This window comes from Protomyctophum bolini (genome assembly GCF_963924005.1).
Source record: "Protomyctophum bolini genome assembly, chromosome: 15".
Lineage (NCBI taxonomy): Eukaryota > Metazoa > Chordata > Actinopteri > Myctophiformes > Myctophidae > Protomyctophum > Protomyctophum bolini.
This window is the reverse complement of record NC_137876.1, coordinates 31650684-31677340: the sequence shown is the minus strand read 5'-3', so window position 1 is coordinate 31677340 and position 26657 is coordinate 31650684. Positions and strand designations below refer to the sequence as shown.

General features: G+C 40.2%; 1 protein-coding gene across 1 annotated transcript in view; it reads left to right on the top strand.

Moving 5' to 3' along the window:
* Positions 1–333: 333 nt before the first annotated feature.
* sash1b (SAM and SH3 domain containing 1b) overlaps positions 334–26657 on the top strand; it is a gene marked incomplete at its 5' end in the record, with an annotated part of 62526 nt that continues 36202 nt past the window's right edge. The window contains one exon of the mRNA XM_080783163.1: positions 334–825. Within this exon, the coding sequence (XP_080639289.1) occupies positions 334–825 (492 nt within the window). The remainder of the gene's footprint in view (positions 826–26657) is intronic.

Here is a 26657-nt window from a genome sequence, read left to right as displayed (position 1 = left end):
CATGATACTGCTGCGCGTTCTATTTGATCAAAGGATTGTTTTTTTTCTAGGTTAGCTGTAGAGTTTTAGAGTATGTAGAGAATATTTTGTTGTTGCGGCAAAGAAACACGTGCAAACATGATTTATCAATACCAATGTCGCCGCTGCTGCACTCCCTACAATCAGAAGATGCTTCTTTTTTGGAGACTTTAACTTATTGGTACACAGAGCGTGGAACCGTGCGCCGGTTTGTCCGGGGGTGACACAATGATGTGAATTGAGATGACTGAAGCTCCACCAAATATCTTTTGGTGAATAAGGATTAAGCCTCGATCGCTTTTATCCTGTCTCAAGATGAGCCAAGGGACAGACCTTGTTTTTGAATGGCTGTCAACCCTTAGTTTGACTCAATACGCGGAGTCGTTTGTTGACAATGGATATGACGACTTGGAAGTTTGTAAACAAATAGGTGAACCAGACCTTGATGCCATAGGCGTCCGCATACAGTACCACAGACAAAGGCTGCTCGATGCCGTGGAGAAGTTGATTGAGGAAGACACAAATACATCTGCCGGTTTTTATTTCACCTTGGAGCCTTTGGGTGACTTGGGTCTTTCACATTGTCTCCACACTCATCACTCTGAGAGAGAGAATCAGTCCCAGAAGTCAAGGTCACGAACAGGAGACACAGTGAGACACCAACGCTCCTGTCCTGGAAACCACAATCTAAGATTCACAGATTGTAATGACTTTGTGACTTATCCAAAGTTGAAGTTGAAGATATTGATTAGAGATAAACTTGCAAAAGATGGGATCGACCTCAGTGATGCACCCTACAGCTGCAAGGTAGGAGCTGGCTCTGTTTACCATGGGTTAATGTTAAGTTAAGTGTTGGCTAATCATAGCTGCCTCATTCAATTTCACAGGCTTACATTGTATTCTTTCTGTTGAGTATAGTGTGTCAAATGTCTGTAATTGTACAGGCAGCCAAGGGCCCTCGATACATATGCCAAGGGATGATTTAAAACTCGCTTGGGTTTGATGGGCAGGTGTTCTCTCTGAAAATTTGAAATGATTAATGATTATACATTATAGCCTAGGCCTATGTATAATTAATCATGCAGACCAAAAGATGATAAAATAACAGAGGCCAGATAATAGGGTACAAAACCATACTTTTATGACTTAACTCAAGCACATGGGGGTTGCAGTAGCTCATGGTCCATAGCTCTAATGCAACGCATTAGAGCTATGGACCAGAGCTAGAGTTGCAGTATGGAACAAACCTCCGACCCATTTTGGTAACATCTAACAGCCTGCAGCAAGTACCAGTGACCTACTTTAAAAGTAGACACATTTTACCAGGTAAATGTTCTCAGCAGGAGAAGAGTCACACTGTATAGATTTATGTACTATACAGTAGGTCAGTCAGACACACACGTGGCCATTCTAGCTGTCATTTGCAGGAAAGACTATATGATGAGACTATATACCACGCAGGTCTGCTGAAAGATAATATCCCCTATTTCCAGCTGCCGTACATGTAAAGCTTAAAGGCCCACTTCACCCATCTTGATATAATTAGGCCTCGCATAAGTTCCGTCTACGTGCTCTGTCTCGGAGGAGGGCTGTGGAATGGACAGTTCACAAATCTGTCTACCAGTGACATCAGGCATGCAGGTTTGGTCATTTCAAACAAGACTAGAACAGAAAGGTCGTAGTTTGTTTGTTTGTCGTTGGTATGCAGATTTCTGAACTGTCCATAGCCCACCAATGAGACACATACTGTACTGAGTAGATGGAAATTGTGCAATCTTACAGTATAATGAGCATTTAGGGACCTGAGGGCCAATTGTATTGGGTGAAGTACTCTTTTAAGTTGTTTGTAACGGGCTCAATTGAAGGACGGACGACAGCCAAGGGTTTAAGTACTCGGTTCTCTTTATTTCCATGTAGCTACAAACTGCTTGCTCTGCCTTGATTTATCATGTGCTTACTATAGGCACAAGGTAGCAAAATGATTAAAAAAACCCACAGTAAACCCGGAATGACAGAAGTTGCACAAGGTGTGTAGTCACACCTACAGTAGCTGACCTTTAGTTTGACTCAGGCCAGGTATCAAGGTTCAGGTATGACTGCTTAAATCAGCTATCCCCCTAATCAAAATCAATATTTGAGTTTGGATTTGCACGTTTTGATCGCATGTCATATCTTCAAGTCAAGATGTGGGCTATTTTCAACCATAACAGGCAATCATTCTGAAGGAAGTGAAATATTGCTGTCAATATATACTCTAAATCTATACTTTCAAAAGTATACAATTAATTACAGCTGTAGACTCCCTGAGAGATGGATAAGAAAGCTCAGAGTCAGACTGTACCTCTCAGCGGGATAATGGATCCAGGAACACGGATCAGTCAGCCATATCCTATGATGACAGACGTTTAGTCCAGGGAAATGCAGTCACTGACAGCCAGCACACAATCTACTGTCTGGGGATCTGCCTGGATTCCCACGATTGCTGACTGGAGCGAATGCTGTAGACTTGTCTTTAGAGACTGTTACTTAATGTAATTACAGCGAGAGGGGCAGTAGTAATTCAGCTTTGGCATACATTAACTCATTTAGTCCATAACATATTCCGTGTTTGCTCTGAGGCCAGCTGACGAATGGTTGATTGACCTAGTTGGATTGGGTTCAACAATCTGTCACAGTCAAGGTGTTGTCTTAATTTTTGGATGTTGGATTATTATTATTTTATGTATATGCTTTACTGTGTATAGGTACAGGTCCCTTATGCTTTGATTTAACATTTTGGAAAGGGTATTATGTAAGGTATCAGAAAATCAATGTTCCCATTTGCCCAGATGTCTGTGGCGTCCATATTGGAATTTACAAAATGTATGTGTTGTAATATCTCGGCCTCTAAATAAGCTAGAACATTGATTTCAACTGCTAAACCTACATTTTCAGCATCAATTAATCAAATGATGGTAGTTATAAAGCTATACATTTTTGGAAAGCGTATTGTTTAAGCCAAGGAATCAGAAAATCAATGTTTGCATTTGCCCAGATGTTTTGTAATTTGTAATATCTTGGTTTCCACTTTCTAAATAAGATGGAACATTGATTTTAATGGCTAAACCTATATTGTCAGGGTCAAGTAATCCAATGGCCCAAGTTATCATTAAATTTTTTGTATCATCCCATTGAAATACATAATCCACCATATGGATAAAAAACAGCACAGCCCAGGCAGTCAGTCTACTAACTCAGTTATTTTTATTCAGAAGAAAGGGAAAAAAAGATTTGTTCTGCCTTTATTGATGGTATCAAGTGAAGATAGGAAATGGGGGGAGAGAGAGAAGGGGAGAGAGACATGCAGCAAAGGTCGTCATGAACGGGACTCGAACACAAGACGCGCTGTCAGGCCAAAGCCTATATGTGGCATGTGCCTGGACCGCTTGGCCATCCAGAGAGATCTCTTTTTTAACTGAACTTTGGATGTTTGTGTAACCATCTTAAACATCATGACGTGTAATCATAGACGGCCTCTATGCATCATCATCATCATCATCACTTTCATGCATCGTTCTGGCACTGGCTGCTGCACTGACACATGTCAGTATAGGCTAAGTCCTTAGCTTTGCAGGAACATCTGCAAGAAGAACAGTCAGATTTACACTTGCATTGGACCATCTCAAGAATGGCCTTTGGTCGTTGGTTTCAGTTTGCCAGTGTTTTTTTAGTTTTTTTTTTTTTTAGTTTTTTTCATCCCACGATTTTCTGATTCCTTAGACAATACCCTTTCCAAAAATGTAGTTATGCAAATCTTCAAAAAAGAAATCCAACAAAATTACACAGTGAGGCTGACTATAACCACACCAGGTCATGCATCTAAGGGTTAATGTTGAATTTTTTTGTAGCTTCATAACTACCACCATTGGATTTCTTGATGCTGGAAATGTAGGTTTATAGCAATGTTCTAGCTTATTTAGAGATATTAGTTTAGACTAGTCATTGGTTAGACCAGTCATTAGTCCTACAACCTATCTCAAACCTTCACCCTAACCTCCCACAGGGCAGCGGGTGCAGTACTTAGTTTAGACAGTTTTTGGTTTAGACTAGTCATTGGTTAGACCAGTCATTAGTCCTACAACCTATCTCAAACCCTCACCCTAAACCTAACCTCCCACGGGGCAGCACACCTAAACCTAACTTTAACCCATGTCTAACCAATGACTAGTCTAAACTAAGTATGCACACCTAAACCTAACCTTAACCCTCTCCCAAGTCCCAACCCTTAACGCACCCCTCACCAACCTTAATCCAGTCATTTTACTTTTAACGCACCCCTCACCAACCTTAATCCGGTTGTCTTAATGCACCCCTCACCAACCTCTAACCAACCTGTCTAACCAATGACTAGTCTAAACTAAGTATGCACCCCATTTTACGGTGGCCATTTTGTAAATTCCAAATTCCAATATGGCCACAGACATCTAGGCAAATGGGAACATTGATTTTCTGATTCCTCACACAATACACTTTCCAAAAATGTATACCGGTAGTTATGCAAATCTACAAAAACAATCTGACAAAAATTGATTGTGGAACTGACTATATTGTACCACAGTAAACTGAATCGCTGTTTAGTTCTGGTTGCTGTAATACACCAAGTGATAGCGGATGGCCTTGTCACGTACCATAAAATGCTTTATCCCTGTTGAGTTCCACTGTTGGATGCTGTCCCATTTTATGTTGTGTTTGAAGAGACCTTAGGCACAGGTGTGTTGTTGGAGTTGGCACTTTCTAATTCTATAGCTCATGGGGTCAGGGAACTTACATTCATACTGTTCTAGATTTTGCCGTGTCTCTGCGGATATGAGTTTAAAGTGTTGCTCATTACCAATGAAGGAATGTGATCTGAGAAAGTGGTGAGCCAGACACGGTTGTCCAAAAGACTCTACGGTCTACTCAGAAATTTTGATTTGAGCTGACTTGTGTGTCATAACACTTAATGGTGCCAGACACTGTCCACTTTACTGCGGTATCTTAAAACATCCAGTATATCATGTAGCCTTATTTATTCATACGGGGCACTAGCTACAATGGCAACCAATGCCACTGGTTACCAAGTTATCCGGCATTACCACTGCTAGCCAATATGTCTTAATCGTTAGGATTACAACAAAAATGCATATTGTAAGGACTAATGTCTGTTGACTGTCTAGTTGGTAAACACTAACATATAAGTATAATCATATTCAGAAATGTCGGGCAGGTTTACAGTAGTACAAAAATGAATGCAAATAATGGAAACGGAATTAAAGTCTACTTTGTACAGTACAAAGTAGCTTCAGATGCTCCTAAAGTGGTTGAGTCTATAGCATTTGGGAGCTTTGATTGATTTCTTTGTTTAGTTTTCCAAACACTTTTCCTCTTGGGGATAGAGCAAATGTGCCTTGGTTGTTCAGTACACTTGTAGTAAGAATTGGGACTTACAATGGATCCATTATTTGTATGCTTTTTCACAAAGCTACATTTTGTCAAAATACTACATTTTCTTTGCATACTGGCATGTGCTTTTAAGACGGTTGCACTGTAAGCCTATCAGGCTATCTACTGTATATACTCAGAGTCACTGCCAAATGTACAGTATACAGTTCATGAATGATTCAAAGGTTACATACTGCAAAGTGCAGAGAGGCACTTTGCACCTTTTAGGACTATATTTTTGGGATTGATGCTTTATTGAGACTTGCCATTTGAAGAGCGAGAGACAGCAACTATAGGGCCCTGAGATGGAAATCAAACCCAAGTCATTGTCCTTATGTAGGCCTACTGTAGTCAAAGTGAGCAGGGTACCTTTTTGTAACTCACTTCTGATAACTTTATTATGTTCATTCCAACACGTGCACATGCAGCTTGGCAAAAAGCCTCTTCACATACTTTCTTTGACTTAGGGATGTTTGTTCACCATAAACTTGCTGTTGTATGAATTTAATTCTTTCACCACAATACATTACAGTTACAGACTACAAATGTAGGAAGGACCTGGTAAATTCAGCTTACTGTATGTTTATTGTTAAGATTAGGCCTAGTTGTCAGAAATGCTGAACTCCCTTTTGTGAAAATAATGTCTGATTGCATTGACCTTTCACACTGAAACATTTATATTTTAAACTGTTATTGTCCTAGCCTTTACTATAACATTTTGCACGTTTTGACAAAATTTGCTTCAAAATCTAGGGACTCTCCAAAATTGGCATTGGCATCGGACCCAAAATTATGAAATTGGTCGCACTCTAGTGTGTTGGAACCACTGAAAAGTCATCTCATAAAGAGCACATCAGCTTGCTCACACTGATTTGAACAGTAGAAAGAGCGTTTTAGAGCAGTCTGGCTGTTCAGTGTTCAGGTTCAGCACAGTTACTTCATTCATTTGGATCCAGAATGTATATATGTAGGCCATGGCCAAAATTGGCCATTTGTCACCAGGGATGTCTGGTATTTTATTTCCACCTAATCTAAAAAACCTAAAAAGGTTCCTTTTGATTCCCTCCTGTAGGAAATTTTAGCTTCATACTAGTGCCTATTTATTTACAGAGAGAGCTTAACATCCACCTGCCACCATTCTCGGCTCGCCCATTGGTATGTAGAGGATACCAATGAAGCATAAAATGCATATCTAGGTACATTTGTCATTTTATGACCGTCATTGTCCAGGAATACAGACAAAATCCTAAAGAGGATGAAACCATGGCTAACCAAGGTTTTGGAAAAAGCTTGCATTAAGAAAAATAGGCTCTACAGGAAATGTATCAATCATCGAACAAAAGATAAGGAAGACATAAGTACCAAAACTATAAAAACAGAATGAGATGACGAGCACGAACGTGACAGTTTCACAGTAGTGTGCCTGCTTGTCTTTCCGCCTGTCAGATTGTCCACGTCTCCCTACCCGCCTGCTCTACTCTACTCTATTTTTATTTCCTTATTTGGATTGAACAGGATAGGCTGTTTTTGGGTGGGATTTGGTGTTTGTTTGTCATGTCTGTTGTGTGTTGATGATCCTCTGTAAATATTACCTGTTGCATTCATTCCTGTGACTTCATATAAAAAATCCTTGGAAAGAAAGTAATGAAGTACAAGGTACGTGAAACGTTCAGCAATTGGGTTAGCCGGTGCCCACACCCCTCCCAAACACACAGATGTGGTGCGTCCTCTGCAGGGACACAGACAGATCTCAGGAATAGAAAGCCTGCAGTTTCTATTAGCTATTCCCCATCGATGATGTCGCTGGTGGACAGGTTTCTGAACTGCCCACAGACCGAGTAGAAAAACATATATTATTTGAAAAGTGGTGAAGTCTCATCTGTACAGTATATATAGCATTTCATGTTTAGGAAGATGGTGTCCTATAATCGGAACATGACAGAGTTGTTCATTTCCATCTACGTATTCTTTTGTAGGCTATTTTAGAAATGATGTCAGCGGTATGCCCATATATGGAGTTCTTTGTCAGGCATGCCCAAATATGGAGTCTATGCAGATGTCAGAAGTCGGTGGACGAACCCATATAGGCATGCCCAAATATGGAGTCGGGCAGAGGCCTTGTGATGTCAGCTGTGGCCCAGGGAGAGATCCTTTGTGGCGGTTCTGGACAACAATGGGTCCGACCGAACTGACAGTTGACACCAGGCACTGCACTACAATACAGTATTATCATCCCAATATCAAGGTAATTGGTAAAACATATTGTGATATTTTATTTTGTCTACATTACCCAGCCCTACTCAGAAGCCATCTTGTCTGCAACGCAATGAATGCCGGTGATTCAGATCCTAATTTGATCAATGAATAATGGATCTATACAGTAATTATGCAGTGACTCTACCTCTCAGTATACTGTAGACAGTGTAGAGTCTGTGGTGCAATCAATTCTCACAGAGATAATGTGCTTTTCTGCCTGACAGATTTTATCCAATCATCCGGTACACATGATCTCTATAGTCATGTGATCAAGACCTATCTGTCAGATTTTTCATATGTAGTTCATATACCATATTCCATTTCAAAATCATTCATTTTAAATGTTGAATCAAGCAACGTATTCTAGGCATGTCATAATAGGAGAACATTAACCCATTTAAGAGATTTTGTGTAGAGGGAAAAGGGAAAGTGACCAAATATATACCACTTTAGAGTTTAAACTGTTCTGTATTTCAACATCTCTCTTAAAATCCATAAACAAGAGATCCAAGACTAGAATCTGTCATGTCATCAACAAAGTGGAAAAATCTACTGAAGTTTTGTTGACTTTAAAAGAGATAAATTAGATTCCATTAACTTGGGAGGTTTATGTAAATATCTTTATCTCTGTTTATTTAGCTGTTCTATCAAAAACACTGACTTGATCTTTTACAGTATTTGAAAGTTTGCCTATGTGCAACCATTAGGTACTGTATACTTATTTTTATCAAAGTTGTTCTCAAGAAAATGTCTGTATTGTAATTATTGAGCTCTTTCTCTACATTTAAATAAAAAAAGGTTGCCACTCATAACTCAGCACGACCAACAAGTTGCCATTATGCCTTGCTGACAAATGAATCAAATACAGTGATTTATCAGCAAGGCATATGGCAACGTGTTCGTCTTACTGCAATGAGAGTGAAACAGACTGGCTTGCGAGGCTAGTCATGCTGGAACCCTGTTGGGTAAGATTCCCTTCTGTCCAAACGGGATGCAATGGACCTACAATCCCTCACAGCAATTCACAAAACCTGGGGAACAAATCTCACATCACCCAGAAGATTTGCCTGTTTTGCCCTCTGTGAGTTTCCCAGGACAAGCAAAAACAGCAGGCCTCTTTTGATAGAAATGGCTCTAAGAAAAGACTTCAAAGATTTTGAATGGAGGTTGGCAAATACACAGACACTGCAGCAGCTGGCAGCTGTCTCTGTCTTTGTCACCACAAAACAGAAGATTGAATGGAGCTGTTAAGCTAGCTTTAAAAACACCAGCAATGGAGCATGTGAAAACAAAAGGAAATGTGATTGAATGAGAGAAGTGATAATCATGGAGTGAAATGATCAATGCAGAGACTTATGGGGGGAAATCATTTTATTTTCCTCAATGAGTAATCTCATATCTAAACATTATGTTGATGGTGATTGGTTGGCACTTTTTGTAATTGACATTTCAGTTTACATTCATTCTATCATACGACCTTCAGTTGATGTCTAGCATTCAAGATTTAGATCTGACCTCTGCTAAACGCTTTGCTTCTAAGAATAACCACTACCACGTTGTAGTAGTGCACACTAGACTTAAGTCCAGTTGATGTGACCTCTGCATTAGCAAATGTCCCCTTGTTTGTCATATGTCCTGCAGGCCTACTTATGGACATTTTAATCTTATGTGAATACAGACCTGGACAAATCATGCAGCCATTAGTGGAATATCACTGGCTTATTGCACTGATGGTGCCTGCCTGGAGGGTAGCACTGCATTGCAAGGAGCACTCAAAAGCTAAGCTGTAGCCTGCCCTGCAGTATGGTATGATATGTTATCAATCCCCCCCCCCCCCCCCCCATTCAGACATTACATTAATACAGAGGGGATCTGCTCCTCTTCTTTTCACAATATGCTTTATGTTTAAACCAGATACAATAAATACAGAACAATATAACAGCTGACATTGTACCAGTGCATATCTGCTCTTCACAGCACTGTAGCTTCTCTGAGGTCTCTGAGTTGCATATGGTATTCACACAGGGAATATTTGTTGCCGTGGTGAAAGCCATGCTATGCATAATGTAAACACTGTGTTAAGAGGGGCATAATCATTGACCTATATTGTTGCATTTAAGATGAGAATGATCTAGGGTCAGCGGACTGGAGGCTAAAGGACAAGTGGGTGCTTATACCGTAGCTATTAGCCTTTTTGTAGATCGTTCTAGAGCAGGGGTTCTTATCCATATTATGAGGGAAGATGTGTGTGTATGATTAAGGGGTCAAGTTGCTGTCCTCTGTTCTGTTTTATACCAACATGGAACCAGGAGATTATTTCTCCAATGGAAGGAGCTTTTGGTTTAGCGCTCATTTACAAGGTTGTCGAAAGGGTCTGCATTCATGACTGCGCGGTGCCATGTCTTATTTCCGACCTCTCAATATTGAGATGTCGGAATAATGGCCAGACACCGACTGCACACCCCTTTTGACTTCATATCGAGCACTTTTTCTGATTTCTTTCTGCCAAAAGGTATTTATATAAATGCTTATTTTTTATTTTCCCTTTGCCACCCTCTCCACAATTGAAACACCCCAATTCCTTAAGGCGTTTGCCTTCAATGGCCTCCGCTTTTCCTTGTGTAACAATGCTGAGCAGAGGTCTTTGAACCTCCATGGCGCTCTCCGAATTTAAATCAATGCGGGGGGGCTTATTTTACCACTGGGGCAGACACACTATTCAGAGGAAATGGAATTGAATGTGGAAGTTCAATAAGAGACTGCCTCGGAAGCACGGGGTATTAATTCTATGGAATGCGTTGGAGCACTAGCTCTCATTGGCTGCTGTTGGTGCTTGATGAAAAACAGAAGTTAGAAAAAATGCAGCTATTATGTAGGTGTGGCTGTAGCTCTGACTAGTACAATAGTGATGCATCTGCCAAGTTTCTCTCAGACGAAGTGTCTTATGGCATGGTCAGCGTCAGCGACTATAGGCAGCTCATTTGAATGATATGATTTTAGAAGCGTAAATTATACAAAGTGTGTGTATGTGTGTGTATGTGTATATTTATATATATATATATATATATATATATATATATATTATTAGTATTTTTCAAATACCACATGTGTATCAAATCACTACATTGGAAATACGGTAATCAATGTTGGCTAAACCATTTGATGAATCTCAACTCTCCCATGAATTATTTGGTGTGGATTTGCAGATAAAAGCCTTTTGGCCTCTCTCTCTCTCTCTCTCTCTCTCTCTCTCTCTCTTGTTCTCTTTGTGGCTGTGGGTCAGAACGTGGGTCTTGGATGTCTTTGAGTTACGCTACAGTGATCATGGCCACATTCCATCACTTCGCTAAATGGCTTGTATACTCTGTTGTGCATGTTGTCGCACACCGTAAATAGCCGATCTACAAGCTCACAATGTGTTGCAGTGTGACACATTGTGAGCTTATAGATCTGTTGTTTTTGTTGCGCGATACCAGGATGCAGCTAAGTATAAGTCACCCTTAGCTGAGGTTTTCCGCAGAGCTATTTTCATTGTATGTTCAAGATAGGCCATTTATGGTTGACAAGGATGTTCATTCACTGGAGCAGCATTGCCCCCCCCCCATTGCCAGAGGCAACATGGGACTTCATGGTACATACGTGCCACTACACTAGCGTAGTCATATGTTTGTCTTGTTGTGATTTATTTATGTTATACGTGTTTTTATGTTTTGCATGATTGGAGTTGGGGTTTGAAGTCCACTAGAATTGAACATGTACAGTATGAAAGAACTCCATCTGATGGCGTATACTGTAGAATTGTGACATGTTAACATACTCTTCTGTCTCGTGATTGTTTTGTTTGAACTACATTTTTATTTTAACTGCTGCTGTCCCACCGATTGTATGGCACTGTTGAAGGGCAACTTTGTCGACATTTTGCACCCATTTCTTTTCCATATACTGTAGTCACCTTAAGTTGCCTTCATCTTCCCATCTTCTTTATAGACTTTGCCAATCTATTATTACATTTGGGAGAATTCCATGGCCACATATTTGTGCCCATGGACTGCACAACTTTGTGTGCCAGTTCAGGTGGTCAAGTCACCGACCGTGTTGTATCGGGAGTATGCGGGAAGTGCCGTTTACGCCTGTGCTTTCTGGCCACTGGCGTTACCTCCTGCGTCTTCTACCCAGCGTTGTGTGACTGTGACTACTGGCCAATCACAGCGGGCCTTTCCTAAAAGCAGCAGTCTGTCACTCCGTGTTGAAAGGGAAAGTAAAGGACTCGGACACACAACATTCACAGAGAAAGAACAACAACACGTACCTCATGGCATTAGAAACTTCTAGTAATAAAGACAGACAGTTCAATGAGTGCAGCTCGTTTTGTTGCTGTGTGTGTGTATATATAGCAACATTACATTTAAAATAATTAGGCACAATGGTTAACATTTCAGTCTACTTCTGTAAAGGCTTTTGCATCATATGGAGTAGCAGTCAGACTACTATAGATTCTACTATAGAACTACTATAGATTTTAGTCAGACATGCGGCGCACACACACACGCGCTCCTATTGAATATTGACATGATATATTGAGTGTAATAGTGCAATTTGCTTCTACTTTTTGTATTTTTTTTCTTCACTCATATCTCTTGTGCTCATATAACATTCCAAATTGCCAGTATCTTACTCTAATTGGCCAAAGGTGGCGCTACAGCAATCGTTTGAAAATTAAACCTTTGACAAGGCATAACTCATGCTCATAACTCATTTGGCCAAAAGCTATGGCACTTGTTTCCACTTGTGCCTTGGCTCATGGGGAACACATCTGTCACTTTGACCAGTAATATTCTGCCATTTTGAGCAGTTTGAAAAAGTTTAAACTTGATCTTTGAGCAATTTGCGTGAAAGTTTGTACAAAGAATATAGCTAAAAGCAGGCACTTTGAACAGGCATAACTCATCATGCCTCGTCCGTCTGTCTGTCTGTCTGTCTGTCTGTCTGTGGTACGAACAACTGCAATACAGCTGGGTGACCTAAAGTGGCACTGTTGAGCAGCCTAAAAGGGCTTTATATTGCTTGGTCCTGTCTTATTGCTTTTTTGTGTGGACTTTAATGCTGGCCTCTCACACCTGGCTCTAGATTAGGTAAGCCTTAAGTTTAGAGTGTACATTTTAATTGTATACTTTAATATTAGCCTCTTTACAAACAAAATTCAGATGTGAATTGTGATTGATCTAGTGTCAGTGAAATGGGTACTCAGGATGTATAGGAGCTTAAATCACAGGCCTCCAAACCATCTGCATGATATGATGACCCATTAGTGGTTTGGCCTCTAGGGAAAGGGGATGGATTAGATCCATGCCACTGTTCTAGTGTCTTCAATGTGCCATAATATTATGACATTTATCCAATCCATGTCCGGGTTAGGGTTAATCTTTTTTTCCACTTTGCCATGTGTGCTCCCTAGATGTTGATTGATGTTTGTGAAACAAAAGAGGGTATTAACAGCAAAGGTGACCGAAGGTGGAAATATGGGCCCTTTGCCATGCAACTCTGATTTGTAAATCCTAAATGTAGTTGATTAGTTTGGCAGAATCAATGTTCTTTAGAATATTTTCTTAAACACTTTTCACTGACAGGCTTTTCATTGTACTGTGTATTTGCCCATTTGATTCACATTTTTGGCCTTTTCATTATTATTTTATATGTCTCTCAACTGTATGCCTGTCCTGATAGATTATCCATCTTCATCCAGATGTACTGTCATTTATTAATCCATACAAAGAGTAAGGTAGCAGAGCAGTTGCATGGATTGACCTTCATTCAAGCTGTGTGTTGTACTAGTAGCTAGATGGATCAGTGCCAGTGTCATTGATGTGACGCAAGTCTAGCTTTCATTCTGTCATAACATCATCGCACGCCTACCCTCAGGCGTAGGACCTCACAGGCAATTAGACAGGCAGAAAGCGATGGGTCACAGTCCTGCAGTGCATGGAAATTCCGCACCTCAGAGATTATGACCCAGTTCCTCATCTTGTACATGTAGCACAGGCAGCCAAGGACCCCTCCTCCCTTATGAATTTCATATGACATGGCTACTGACACTATTGCACGTGGTTCGTGCCATCAGACTGTAAGCCGAGCCAATTCCAAACGCTTAGCCATTTGCATAGAATCTAAATCATAACAGTTCAATGGATTTGTTCTCTCCAATGTTAAATTGAGATAAGAATGATCTTTATTAACTTAATTTATTCATCCTCGTTGCTTTTTATTTTTTAGAATATTTAGATTTGCCTAATCTGTCAACATGTATAATAATAACGTACCTGAAGATAATCCAAGTTAAATGTAGTAGTAGTTCCCTATTTCACCCCAAGAGCACCCTCTTTTAAGGGAGAATCCGATAAGATTTTATGAGCCCCCTGCTGTGCACCCAGTAAGTATTTTATGCCCAATCCTTAAAGCTATGTGGGAAGGGTAAAAAATATATTATACATAGTTCTGAGATTACTGTCACCATTGACTCTTGGAGTTGAAGGATTATTTCCCATGGCATTTTTGAAGATAATGTTTCAGGCGTTTCTGCTTTATTAGAGGTTTCTAATGCATAAACCGGATTCAATCCATTGTTTGCTCAAATTAGTTTAAATCGACACACAAACACTAGGCCACAACAATTGATCAAAGATTTTAAATCGTGGTTTACTGATTGAAATTAACAAATGATGGTCGTGCACCAAAACAATTATTTCACCCACTTCTTTACATGTTTAACCCATTCTGACCTGAGATCAGATTCATACGAGGTTTCCACGGGACACACACTGGTCTGATTAACCCATTCTGACCTGAGATCAGATTCTAAAAATGTCAGTCGTTCTTCGAATTTTTCAAAAATAGCAGACCTACAAGCTCGTATCGCGCCACTCGGTGGCGCGATATGAGCTTGTAGATCTGCTATTTTTCAATAGCTAAAGCATAACATGATGCCAACACCAAAATGGGTGCCCGGTCAGAATGGGTTAAACCTATGATGCGACAAATAAACCTGATTCTGAAGAAACTGGTTTTATACAGTAGACTCAACAAATGGACATTTTTACGTTTTGATAATAACCTCATATCATCTTTTGGGACATTTTGAAGTGGGCTGATATCATATGAACATAACTGTCTGCTGGCCTTATTTCAACCTATAAACTTCTGTTTAGATGATTGAAACATGTATTGCTTGCACAAGTTCAATATCTTTTCACATAAAAGCATTGTATTATCGAGTCAAAGTGTTGGCTTTAAACATCCCTCAGACTTGTAACCGTGACACCAGTTGAATTGTAGAGGAATGTTGTGTTCACATCAAAATTGAAATATCACACACGTGACACGCACGCACGCACGCACGCACGCACGCACGCACGCACGCACGCACACACACACACACACACACACACACACACACACGCTCACAGAATTGTCTATACATGGTAACTATGTCATTGGTGTTTTCAGTGACTCCTAGCCTTGGCATCATTTCATACTTTAATCCAAAACTAATGTACTGTATGTTTACATTATAGGTTGAGAAGTGTTTGCAGACAAAGTGTCAAAGCCTGCAGATGTCACACTTGTTCCCAGCTGTTCCATTTTCTCTCACCCTACTGCACATCCCACAACATAAATTCATATAGACCTGAGGACTTGAATGACTATAGTCTCTATTTGAATTAGACTAGAGCACACTCAGTCTCCGATGCCTTATGGGTCCCTGCACATGCATGTAATCAAGCATCTGTGTTTGACCTGCTTTTGTAGTTCCCTACCAAATGTATGTGTCAAATGCACGGTCTACAACACTGGTTTTCAAGCATAGGCTTGGAAGCAATATGGGTCCCTGGCAATGAATTGACTGGCTGTCATGTTCCTTCATTTATCTATTTTTGTATTCGCTTTGTGTGCATCTACAGTATCTATAGTATTCATTTATCACGGGTTTAACTCACAACTTTTATCTATCTCTCCTTATCATTAAAATCTGCTCCCATGCTGACTATCTCTTGCACTGAATCAGAATACACTTGAATAATGCATAGCAACGCTACTCCAGTCTCAAGAAAGGTGTGAATAATCTGGCCCAGACACAGTTTTATATCTATAATTAATTTTATTTGGTGTGATACTAAAGTCTGGATGCATGCATGCAATACAATTTCCTATACACACCATTTCTAAAAACAACCAGCAGCCCAGAGCCCAAATACAATTACACTCTGCAGCTGAAATATGTTCATTAAGAAAATATAATAAATAGGCATGTTTTATGTGTCTGCACGGACCACATTAACTGAATGGGGTAGTTATGTGTAATATAATTCTTCCATGCAGCTGTGGCTCGGGAGGTAGAGCAGCCACTTGGGAAACAGAAGATTCCCAGTTCAATCCCTGTGTTTAACACAGCCAGGTCAAGGCTGCTTACAGCAGGGAATGTGGACCATACACACATAGATTATTTTTTATTGATAAAATGCATGCGATGCTTGTATACATTTACACATTGACGACGGAAGAGTCCTAACCTGTTTGTGTGCTCATATACAGTAAAACTGTATTACCTGGCTGCAATCCAGACGATAGTATTACACCAGATTATATAGTTCTTTCTGGGTTATGTAGGCTCCAACCACTGTAAAAGAGCTTCTGGGGAGCTAGATACGTGGAGATTCAGGGTAAGACAGTTACATGACCAAGACCGTCCCAAGGGTTCACATTGAAGAGCAGGGAAGAAAAAGATGTTGGTTCATGACAAACATGGATTTTTGTAAGAATCAATCTGAATCCATTACGGTTGGTGAACTTGGTGTTATGTTATGAGATGAAAGAATCAGGGCAAACAAAAAGTGTTGTGTACAGAGTACAGCTTTTCTGGATCAGATGTAATGGACATCTTGAAATATTGATCAGTATTCTTTTTATATCATTGCAGTACCTTCTTTTCACATTACTCTGCTGGGATTGGTTTTAGGAATACATCAGGAGATGTTGCTTGGCTTTTCCAATTGTTTATATGTGATCACGGTGCTAGGTCTAAAGGCTCATACATTTTTCGGTGGTTAGGTGACCATCGCTCCGGTGGTGAGTAAAAACGGAGAGAAGGGCTGGTGAGAGCGGTGGTTTGCTCTTCACCGCGGCTCAGTGACGTCATGTTGTAGTGTTGGGTGAAGCGGTGGTCACCCCATCACAGAAATTCCAGGCTATGAATAGGCCTTTACTTTACTTTGTCTCATATACAATGAAATGTGTGCAGGATGGGGCTTAGTGAATATAACTTGTTGTTTACCGCAACTCATGGTGTCTGGCTTTAAACTTAGGCCTTTAATCTCTCAATCAGAAGCCTGTATTCCAAATTGATTCCCCGGGAGTGGGGGCGTTAGTCAAGAGATTAAAATGTGGAAGGCCAAAAAAGGGTCACTTACAACACACGGGTCCGCTGTATGGGAAATAAGCAGTCCAGACCAATGTGTGATTGGATGTCATTCATAAAATGTGTATTTTGCACTGAATATCTGGAGAAATAAGCTCTTATTAGCAGCATGAAGCAGCAAGGTAATGGATCTTACAGAACAATGTATAGAGTGGATGGATTTTACACACTGCATGTGTGTTGTGATTGACTGCACTTGTGATACTGTATACTATATACAGTATATTTCATTTATGGTTTTACATGATTATATTTACCCTATACTTTTTTACATATTCCCTAAAAGAAAAGAAAGGGAGCAGGAAGAAGATACCTGCCCCTATCTATAATTTAAACTAGAACTGATCAATTATCAGTTAATTACCAGTGGCTTAATGTATCCCGTTAGAACTGACTGCGTTGATCTAATCCGATGTACACGTGACGACGTGCACATGACGTGCACAACGGATTTTAATTGGCTTGTATTTGTCACAATGGCCAAAAATGGCACAACCTGGCCAAAAATGGCACAACTTGGTGGCACTGAATGAGTTTTAACAACAAGATCTGTAGAGGTGACTCTGTAACTGACAGTGTAGCCTTAGCCTACTACAAATGGACCCAAAGGACCCTTTTATAACAACAAACTCTGATGATTGAGTGTCTGGTTGCGTCCCCCCCTCTATGGGTTGCGTAGAAAGGCAGCCAATCAGAACTACAGAACTACGTGTCAGTATGACTAGCATGTCAAAGTTTCCATGGGTATTCATAGACCAGTGCTTTTCAAGCCACTGGTAAAAATCTAATAAATGATGCTCTGCTACCAACCATCACCATGATTACCGTACATCAATAAAAGGAGAGAGAAAACAAACTCTGTACTGGAATGAATTCTGTACTGGCCATATATGGAGTATATATTGAGTGTACAGGGTTTGATGAGGGCCCAGGTAGGGCCGGGCCTGTTGAGAACTCTACTAGGCAGGTATCAGTCATAAGGGAGACGTCGAAGAGGAAGGACGGTTAGGGAATCAATACTGTGTATGGAATGTCAGAACAGGTCAGCTCCATATATGGAGTTTGAGGTCAGATGTAGAATTGCTGGCTGGCTCCATATATGCAGATCTAGGTGATGATCCAGTCTATTCAGGATTTGATGAGGTCAGTATCGTGTTCTTCATACAGTATATGGAGACGGCCATATATGGTGTCGTGACGTGTCATGAGGCGTGACCATATATGGAGGCGTGACACGACACACTGACGGGAAATGCAGGTTTTCATAGTAAACTGCGACCTACAGTCGCAATAAGAGCACAAGTAACGAGAAAACAAAGCAATAAGAGCACAATTAAGTAACGAGAGAACAAAACAAATCAGAGAGAGAATCAGTTGAGAGAATGAAAGAAAAATTACATTTTAACCCTCTAATTAATACTTTCCCCCCTTTTTAAACACCTTCTTAAGCTGAAACACTGTTGTATAACTCTTCAACTCCTGGTTCTGAGAATTCCATATTTATACCTTGAACAGAAGTACATATTTGTTTTAAAGTTGTCAGAGCGAACAGATGTCTGTCTTCTTCTATGGTCCTCATCCTCTGAGCTAAACTCAAATATGTCACTTGCATCTGTCTTTGGCCATCTTCTCTATGGTCCCCCAGCTCTGATGTTGCTCCTTCTCGATCGTCCTACGCCATGTCATTTTAGGCCTGCCTTTCTGTCCCTTTCCTTCTGGGATCCAGTGTAATGCGACTCTTTGTATTGATGTCCATTTTGAGGACATGGCCAATCCAGGTCCGCCTGCGTTTGTCGATTATACTGTGCATGTTGTCTTGTTGGGTGATGTTGAGGAGGTTAATGTTTGAGATGGTCTTGGGCCAGAATATACGCAGGATCTTTCGCAGGCATGATGTGTGGAAAGTGTATAGTTTATGGATATCGTTTTCTGTTTCCAGCATTCTGCATCGTATAGTAGTGTTGAGAGTACACAGCTTTGGTAAATCCGGAGTTTTGTTTTTTTGCTGTATTGCTTTGAATTCCAGATTTGCTTAAGTCTTATGAAGGTTGTGTATGCTTTTTTGATCCGGTTTTGAATGTCCTTACTAGCTCCACCATCGTGGTGAATGATGCTTCCAAGGTACTGTATGTGAAGTGATCTGTATTTTCCAATAACTGTTCATCTATTGTTATAATTATGTGTTGGTGTATTGGTGTTGATGGGCATGATTTTGGTTTTATTGTTGTTGATGATCAGTCCAACTTGTTGGCATTAGTGTTGGAGTCTGTCTGTTTTATTCCTGAAGATGTGTGTGTGTGTATACTGTACAGTATGTGACATAAGGGCGAGGCCATCCGCAAAGTCAAGGTCTTCAACTGGTGTTGATGTTGAGTTAGATTCTGGGACCTGTGCTGCATGTTGTTCCTAAACTCTGCCTTCACTTTGCTGTCTGTCTCTCTCCTTTGCCCTGTCCATTTAAATTGGACAATATACCACATAAATATATAATTTATTTATAATCATAATAAATAAATGTTCCTGTTTGCCTTCAGGCTGTTAAAATCCCACCATCTGTATATTGTCATTTGAACAACAGTAGTTTAATGAAAGAGGACATGGCATTTTTCTGCCTTACTGTGCACCATCACAATTCTGCTAATGTGATCTCTCCCAACAATTCACTTTGGAGTTATGGAGCTGGTGTAAGATGGAAGGGAGTGCATACTCGTACTCTGTTGCGGTTCTAAGCTATAGCCTGTCGGCAAGCACAGATGCACAGAGCGGCTGATGCAAACATTCATAATACATTCAGTGCAACGTACTGTATAAAGGCTATGCACAAACCGCTTGATCTTGTCTACTTTGTGCTTGGGTGTATCAAATATGAAAGCTTGTTTACATCCATTCCCTTCATACATCATGATCCATCATTATACTGTAGGTCTCGTATATCTCCCTTCCTTTCTGCTGAAGCTTTTTATTGCCTGAAACCTGTTTTCTGCTACCAGAAGAGCTGCTTCAGAAGTGCTTCCGAATGTTGTTGACCCTAGAAACCATCTGTCACACTGTGTTGCTGCCACTACTGCAATGCATATTAGGATTAGTAGGATTTCCTGATTTATAATCGATGCCCTTTCCAATTGTACAATTGTAGCGTTCATGTCTCTCTTTCTCTTTGACCTAAAAACCCCTTACTTTTGTTTTTAACATGCATAACTAAAGCAATGGTTAACATAGCGCTGTAGCGCCATAGCTGTGGGAACAAGTAGGCGGTATGAAATAATTCCACCTCGTTAGAACTGCTGATGGCATGACATCATTATACGTACATCATGCATTTAATATGATCATGTCACTTTAACTGTACAATAATATTCAAAGTATGTGTAGTATTAATTAAGCATGGCATTAAACCACTTCAAACCTATATACTTTAGTTGACCGTGTTCCCCAGGGGTGTAATTGGTCACTTCCCTTTTCCTTGTACACCAAATCTCTTCATCGAAAATCTACAAGCTACTATTAAGCTAAATGGGCTATTTTCACAATTCGTTGAATGTTCGCCTGTTATGACATGCTCAACCTCAGATTAGCAATGCTTAGCGTAGCGTTTATGTAGTTAAACCACATGATTAGTCAAATGTTCATATGTTTTTTTATTAAATTGTTCATTAACATCGGCTTATCTAATTCTATTCTCTAGAATGTATTCTCTTATATAGGGTTTTGTAATTAAAGTGTATAAACTTGTGTGGATACACACATTTCAAGTATGCACTTCAAGCCTAATGAATTCTCGTTTCATAATGAGGCGTCATTAATCTTGTAACAACTAAAACCTCACCTGGACCTGTCATGCGTAGCTGACTTTAAAGATGCAACATCTTCTGGTTTTACCACCTCCATGGATCATTAGTTATTGATGACAAATTACACCCGCTTAAGAAGGGAGAACAGTGATCTTAATTATTCATGCAATAATTGACAGAGGCTAAGACCCCGGAGTCGAATTTACATTTGTACTGTATGACATTGTTCTTTGCACATTATTGACCACTTGCAGACAGAAAATCATCGACATGACATGACATTACATGACATTACATGAATCTTCTTGCTCAGGTGCCACTTCACTATAAGATACACTTTCATGCTTTGATAAAACTTGAACTGCATGTCATGTATTGAGTTTGTGCTTGAAATGTACTGTAATTCTACAAACTGTTAATAAATATTTCAATCAATCAATCAAACCTACAGTAGAACATAGTGTTGATTATGTTGCTTTTGTAGTTAAATGCAAATGCTTTAAGTTATTTTCTTATATACTATACTGCTAGTCCTAGAGATATAGAATACATTCAGGAAGTATCCCCATTCCGCACCATATTTTGTCCATTAGATGACTGTAATGCGCATCTTGTGGCCACAAAAGCTTTTTTCTGAGAGTTACTTCCTGGCAATACCACCTGAGTCCAATCTAATTTAGTGTCCATTAGGGCTGCACAATATATCACAAATTCCTTCATCGCAAAACTCTGCTTGAACTGCAATAAATTGTATATTTATGTATTCATCCTCTGCATATCAATACATTTTGACCAATCGTGTGTGTGTGTGTGTGTGTGTGTGTGTGTGTGTGTGTGTGTGTGTGTGTGTGTGTGTGTGTGTGTGTGTGTGTGTGTGTGTGTGTGTGTGTGTGTGTGTGTGTGTGTGTGTGTGTGTGTGTGTGTGTGTGGTATACTTTATATTGTCAATAGCAGCTGTAACCAGGTGCAATGTTTTCAGTTAAACCATGTTGTTGGATTGGAAATCTAAGATATTTCTTCAAACCTATACTGTCGTACACTGTTGGATTGTATAACTTGGTAGTTTAGAGAAAATTGGACAATGTCAACACTGAAATGTCAGGCACACTGACCTACTGTGACCTGCACCTCATAATGTCACCCAGCAGTAGAGGTGTGTCTGTGCGTGCGTGCGTGTGTATGTGCGTGTATGCGTGCTTGCTTGCGTGCGCGGCTGAGAATCATCCAAGTTGACAGATTGCATCTTGCTGGGAGTTTTTTAAATGTCACGAACTGATTAGGTCACTGTTGGTAACTATGTGAGGCTTTGGTATTTCATGCTGTCAGTGAAAGGATGGTGGTAGGTAGTAGTATTACAGGTGACTATTCTGTATACCCTTCGGCTGAACTGTTTCAATCCTTTGTTGGGAATATTGAATTTCCTTGTTCTGATTGTCATTCTTAGGGTCAACTATCAAGAAACACGATTGAACCATCGAATACAGCCACTGAGACAGTATTATTAGTATTTATTTTAATTGTGGATTAGATATTTACAGCAGATGTTGACTGAATCATCAGAATGAAATTGTCAGGTGTGACAATAAACACTGTTTACTGAAATTTGTTTACAATTTAGGCATTTAGCAGATGCTCTTATCAAGAGCGACTTGTGCGTGCCTAGAGTAAGCATCAACCCTAGTTATAAACAGATTGAGGCAATACATTGTTCTCTGAACTCTACAGTATTCAAAGAAAACAATGAACCTGTCCTGTAGCATCTCCAAATAACATCTCCAAAAAATGCTAATGTAACACGGCTGTATGAATTAAACTATAGCCAACTACGCCACCTGAGGAAGTGCCCCAGGAAATATTTATGAAGATATAGCAATGATGAATACCCTGAGTACTTAATGACTCCTCACACAGTTCGTTACAATATTTAAACGTGTGTACAAAAGCTTTTTATTAAATTAGTAGTTCACAATTATGGCAGTTAAGCAATAATAGTCACCAATTCATTATACAGCAATTAAGACATTTCATGATTGAACCATCAGCATATTTCAGCATTAAACAATAAGTATAGATGCATCCACAAGGATAAAAGTGCAATTAATATAAAGTGCATAGCCAGCGTGATACACATACAGGCCAGTACTGAGGGAAAAGGGAGGTGGGCAGGCCAACCGACCCAGGGTAGTGGCACCCCAAAAGCCCAGCAAGCTAAAAGAACACAACAAAAACAGCAAACTGAAACAGAGCGGGGTTACCACTACCACTGGGCAGCCGTCACCTGGCTCCACGTAGCTCCCCATGCAGTACTGGTCCTGTAATGAGAAGATGAGTAGGCTACTTCACAAAGTAGGACTCATAAAATGTCCCTGGGACCCGTCTAAAAGTCCACCCTTTGAAAGACCAGATTGAAAACCTATTTACATCACTGCTGATGACACTCTGCATGGGCAGAGTTCATGCTGTGGTTCAGGAGAATATATTGTAGAGCGTAGGATCGGATGATAAATCATTCTTAAAATGTTCTTTCTGTAAAGTCCACTTGTGGTTGAGATGATAACCATGTGGAAAGACTTTATGGAACACCTGTGTGACAACAATGGAGAGCTCTCTATTTGCTCTGTTCTGGATTACATACTGTGTACAGTGACATGGTAGAGGACGCACTGTAGTTCTTTGCCTTGTGCATGCTTCTGTTGAACTGGGAATTGCAGCTCATTGCTATAAGAACCATCATCCCATCATCCCATGGTGTATAATGTCTATGATAAGTTGAATTATGTTATATACCTGTCTCCTACTTTGTTCAAATGACAAACCTCCCAGAGAATCCTCACAGTTAAAGCTGTTTAGTGAATACAATTATGCAGTAGTTGTATTTGGTCTCCCTGCTCTTCTACTGAGAAATCCTGTGGAGGAAGGTCAAATCTTTCCCCATGGAGTACGTTTTTTTCTCAGTGGTAGAGAATTCAGCACTTGCATGGTTGACGTGGGTTCAAATCCCGGGTACTACAAAAGTTGACGGATTGTAGCTTTAACAAAGACCAAGATGCATCTCACGGTTCAGCCTGAATGCTATGAAGCTTTCATACATAACAGCTGAGCACTGCAGTGCAATCCTGGGACAATTACGGGCGATGGTGCAAGGCAACAAATCAGTGCTTTGTCATGCAGAGCTACAGCGGCCAAGAATACAGAAATATGTGGAAGCTGTTTCAGCAATAGTGGTTTAACATGGAGTATTGGTCAACGTGTTTGCCGAGAAGCGGGACCTCATTGGCATCTCTGTGGCAAAGACAGGTGCTCTAAGAACATTGCCTGCAACCTAATTTAAGGCATGTGAGATTGGGGAGAAATGGATGATGAGGACTAAAGGAAGCTTCGAGACCCACTAGCAAATGCATTCCATGAAAAGCAACAAGCTGAAAACATTCAATGATGTGTAGAAGAGTGAAGTGAAATCAAGTGGGATGATGACCAAAGTCCAAAGTCATTAACAACATCTCAGTAGATAGATTAAGTCAGGGTACAGAGCAAAGCTACAGGAACGGTTTCTACTATGTAATTGTGAAATGCAAATGTCAGCCAGCCAACTACCAAAATGACAAGAAGGCACACAAAGCTAATGTAGCACTTGTGCAATACTATAGCACATATTTTCTAACTCTAGAGATATACTGTTTATACCGTGTCAAAATAAGGTGGTAACCTACAGGCTCACAGACTACACGTCTGAGCACAGTTTTTTATTTTATTTTGGCAAATGCGATTGTCCTACACAAACATTAAAATGCCATTGACAATGAATGGACAGTTTTGAGTGTTTGTGTAAACACAAACATTGCATAACACAAACATTGATGACGAAGGTGAGGACACAAATTGTGATGATGTACGATATAATAAGGGCGCCCCTCACTTCACACGGGTGTGATTTGTACTTATGAACTAGAAAGTTGTTGGCTCCAAGCCCAGTCCGATCACAAGCCAAAAGACCACTTTTGGATATACCTAGCTGTAACTAATATGGGAGGTGTTTCTTTTGAAGCGAGAGAGAGGTTTGTCTGACTACCTTATTACCAGTGGAAGGAGGTAGCCACACCATTCTTTTGGTAAATAATTACTTTATTGAATAAATAGACAACGTTTCGATCTTGACAGATCTTCGTCAGGTTACTGACCTTGGCGGGCCACAGGTCTAGCCCTGGAAAGAGCACTAATGACATGTTTATGTAAACATGAAACATGGCAGTGACACATTGTGATATATGGCAGTCGTACAGTAGTAAGATCCAACTACTTCTCTGTGGGCTAGTGTTACAAATGGTTTCAGAGGCTATTAGAGGTTTCAGTACCTGAGATTTATCACTGTGCCATGCCATCCTTACCACTCATAAATGAAAGTTGATTTCATATTTTGTACACTATTCTGATTAAAAGTCACATTATTTGTCAGTTTATAGCAGAGGTTCTATGTGGTGTGTCTGCATGCGTTTAGTAGTGGAGACTGTTTGGTAAGGTGCTGAGTTACAGTATGCCCATATTATATTTGTCTGGGCTCCCTCTCCTCTTATTCAGCGCTCATTCTTTTGTTTATAGTGTCGTTGTATGCCATATGATCTCTATGCAGTGGGCAGTTTAAATGGCTTTTTAGACATTCGTTTTGCTAATACCTACCTACTACTGGCCTCATTGCATAGGGTGAGAAGTTTGGTCACCTGGGAAAGATATGGGACTAGATCTGCATGTGGAAAGGAGCCAGCATACTATGGATGCTTCTAGTGCAGCTCCCTGGGGAGATCCCAGCCGGGGCACGTGACACGTCCCACTGGGAGGAGGCCACGGGGAAGACCAAGGACCAGAATCCAGATGTATGGAATATCCATACTGGCCTTGGAATACCTAGGTAGTTGGACCCCTAGTATGAAGTGGGCTAATGTAGCCCCGGAACTCCACTGGAACTATTACTTATTAACTATTACTGAACTCCAGATCAGTGGATGAAGATGTTTGGATGGAATGGATGGATTTGAAGGAGAACATTATAATTACTATTTCAGAGAAGGGTCTATTTTAGTAGTACTGTGCCACGAATCACAATTCTTGACTATAATACCTTTCTAGAACAAATCCTTAATCAAACTGATAAAACACATTATTCATGCTCACTGAATTACTCCATTCATCATCTTTTTGTGAATGGACAATTGCCGCACGGCTTCCATCAAGAAATTAGTTTAAATATGGTCTACTGCGCTGTAACCACGGTCAACGCTAATAATGTCATTATAGGCAAACATGTTACAAACGTATTCCAAAATGACCCCGCCCCTGCCATAATTAAAAGAATAGCCGATCCTTTTTTTTCCCTCCCCGAGATGTGATGTGTTGTTGTGAGCTTGTAGTTTTGTTTGCAGCCCGACACCATCATCTGACGAATAATAACACACATGGCTAAATCAGATTCAATCTGCATGTTTTCTCAATGTTGTTGGCTTTTCCATGAGAGTGCACGTGGATGATTTTTCAGTTGTCCAGAAGGTATTCTCTCCCTCGTCTGTTGCCAAAATCATTTTGGGCCAATTTCCCTTTGAGCGTAAGTGTAAACCTCAGCTGTTTTGACAAATATGTTCCAGTTTGTGAACACTAAATCCTAATTTTGTTGT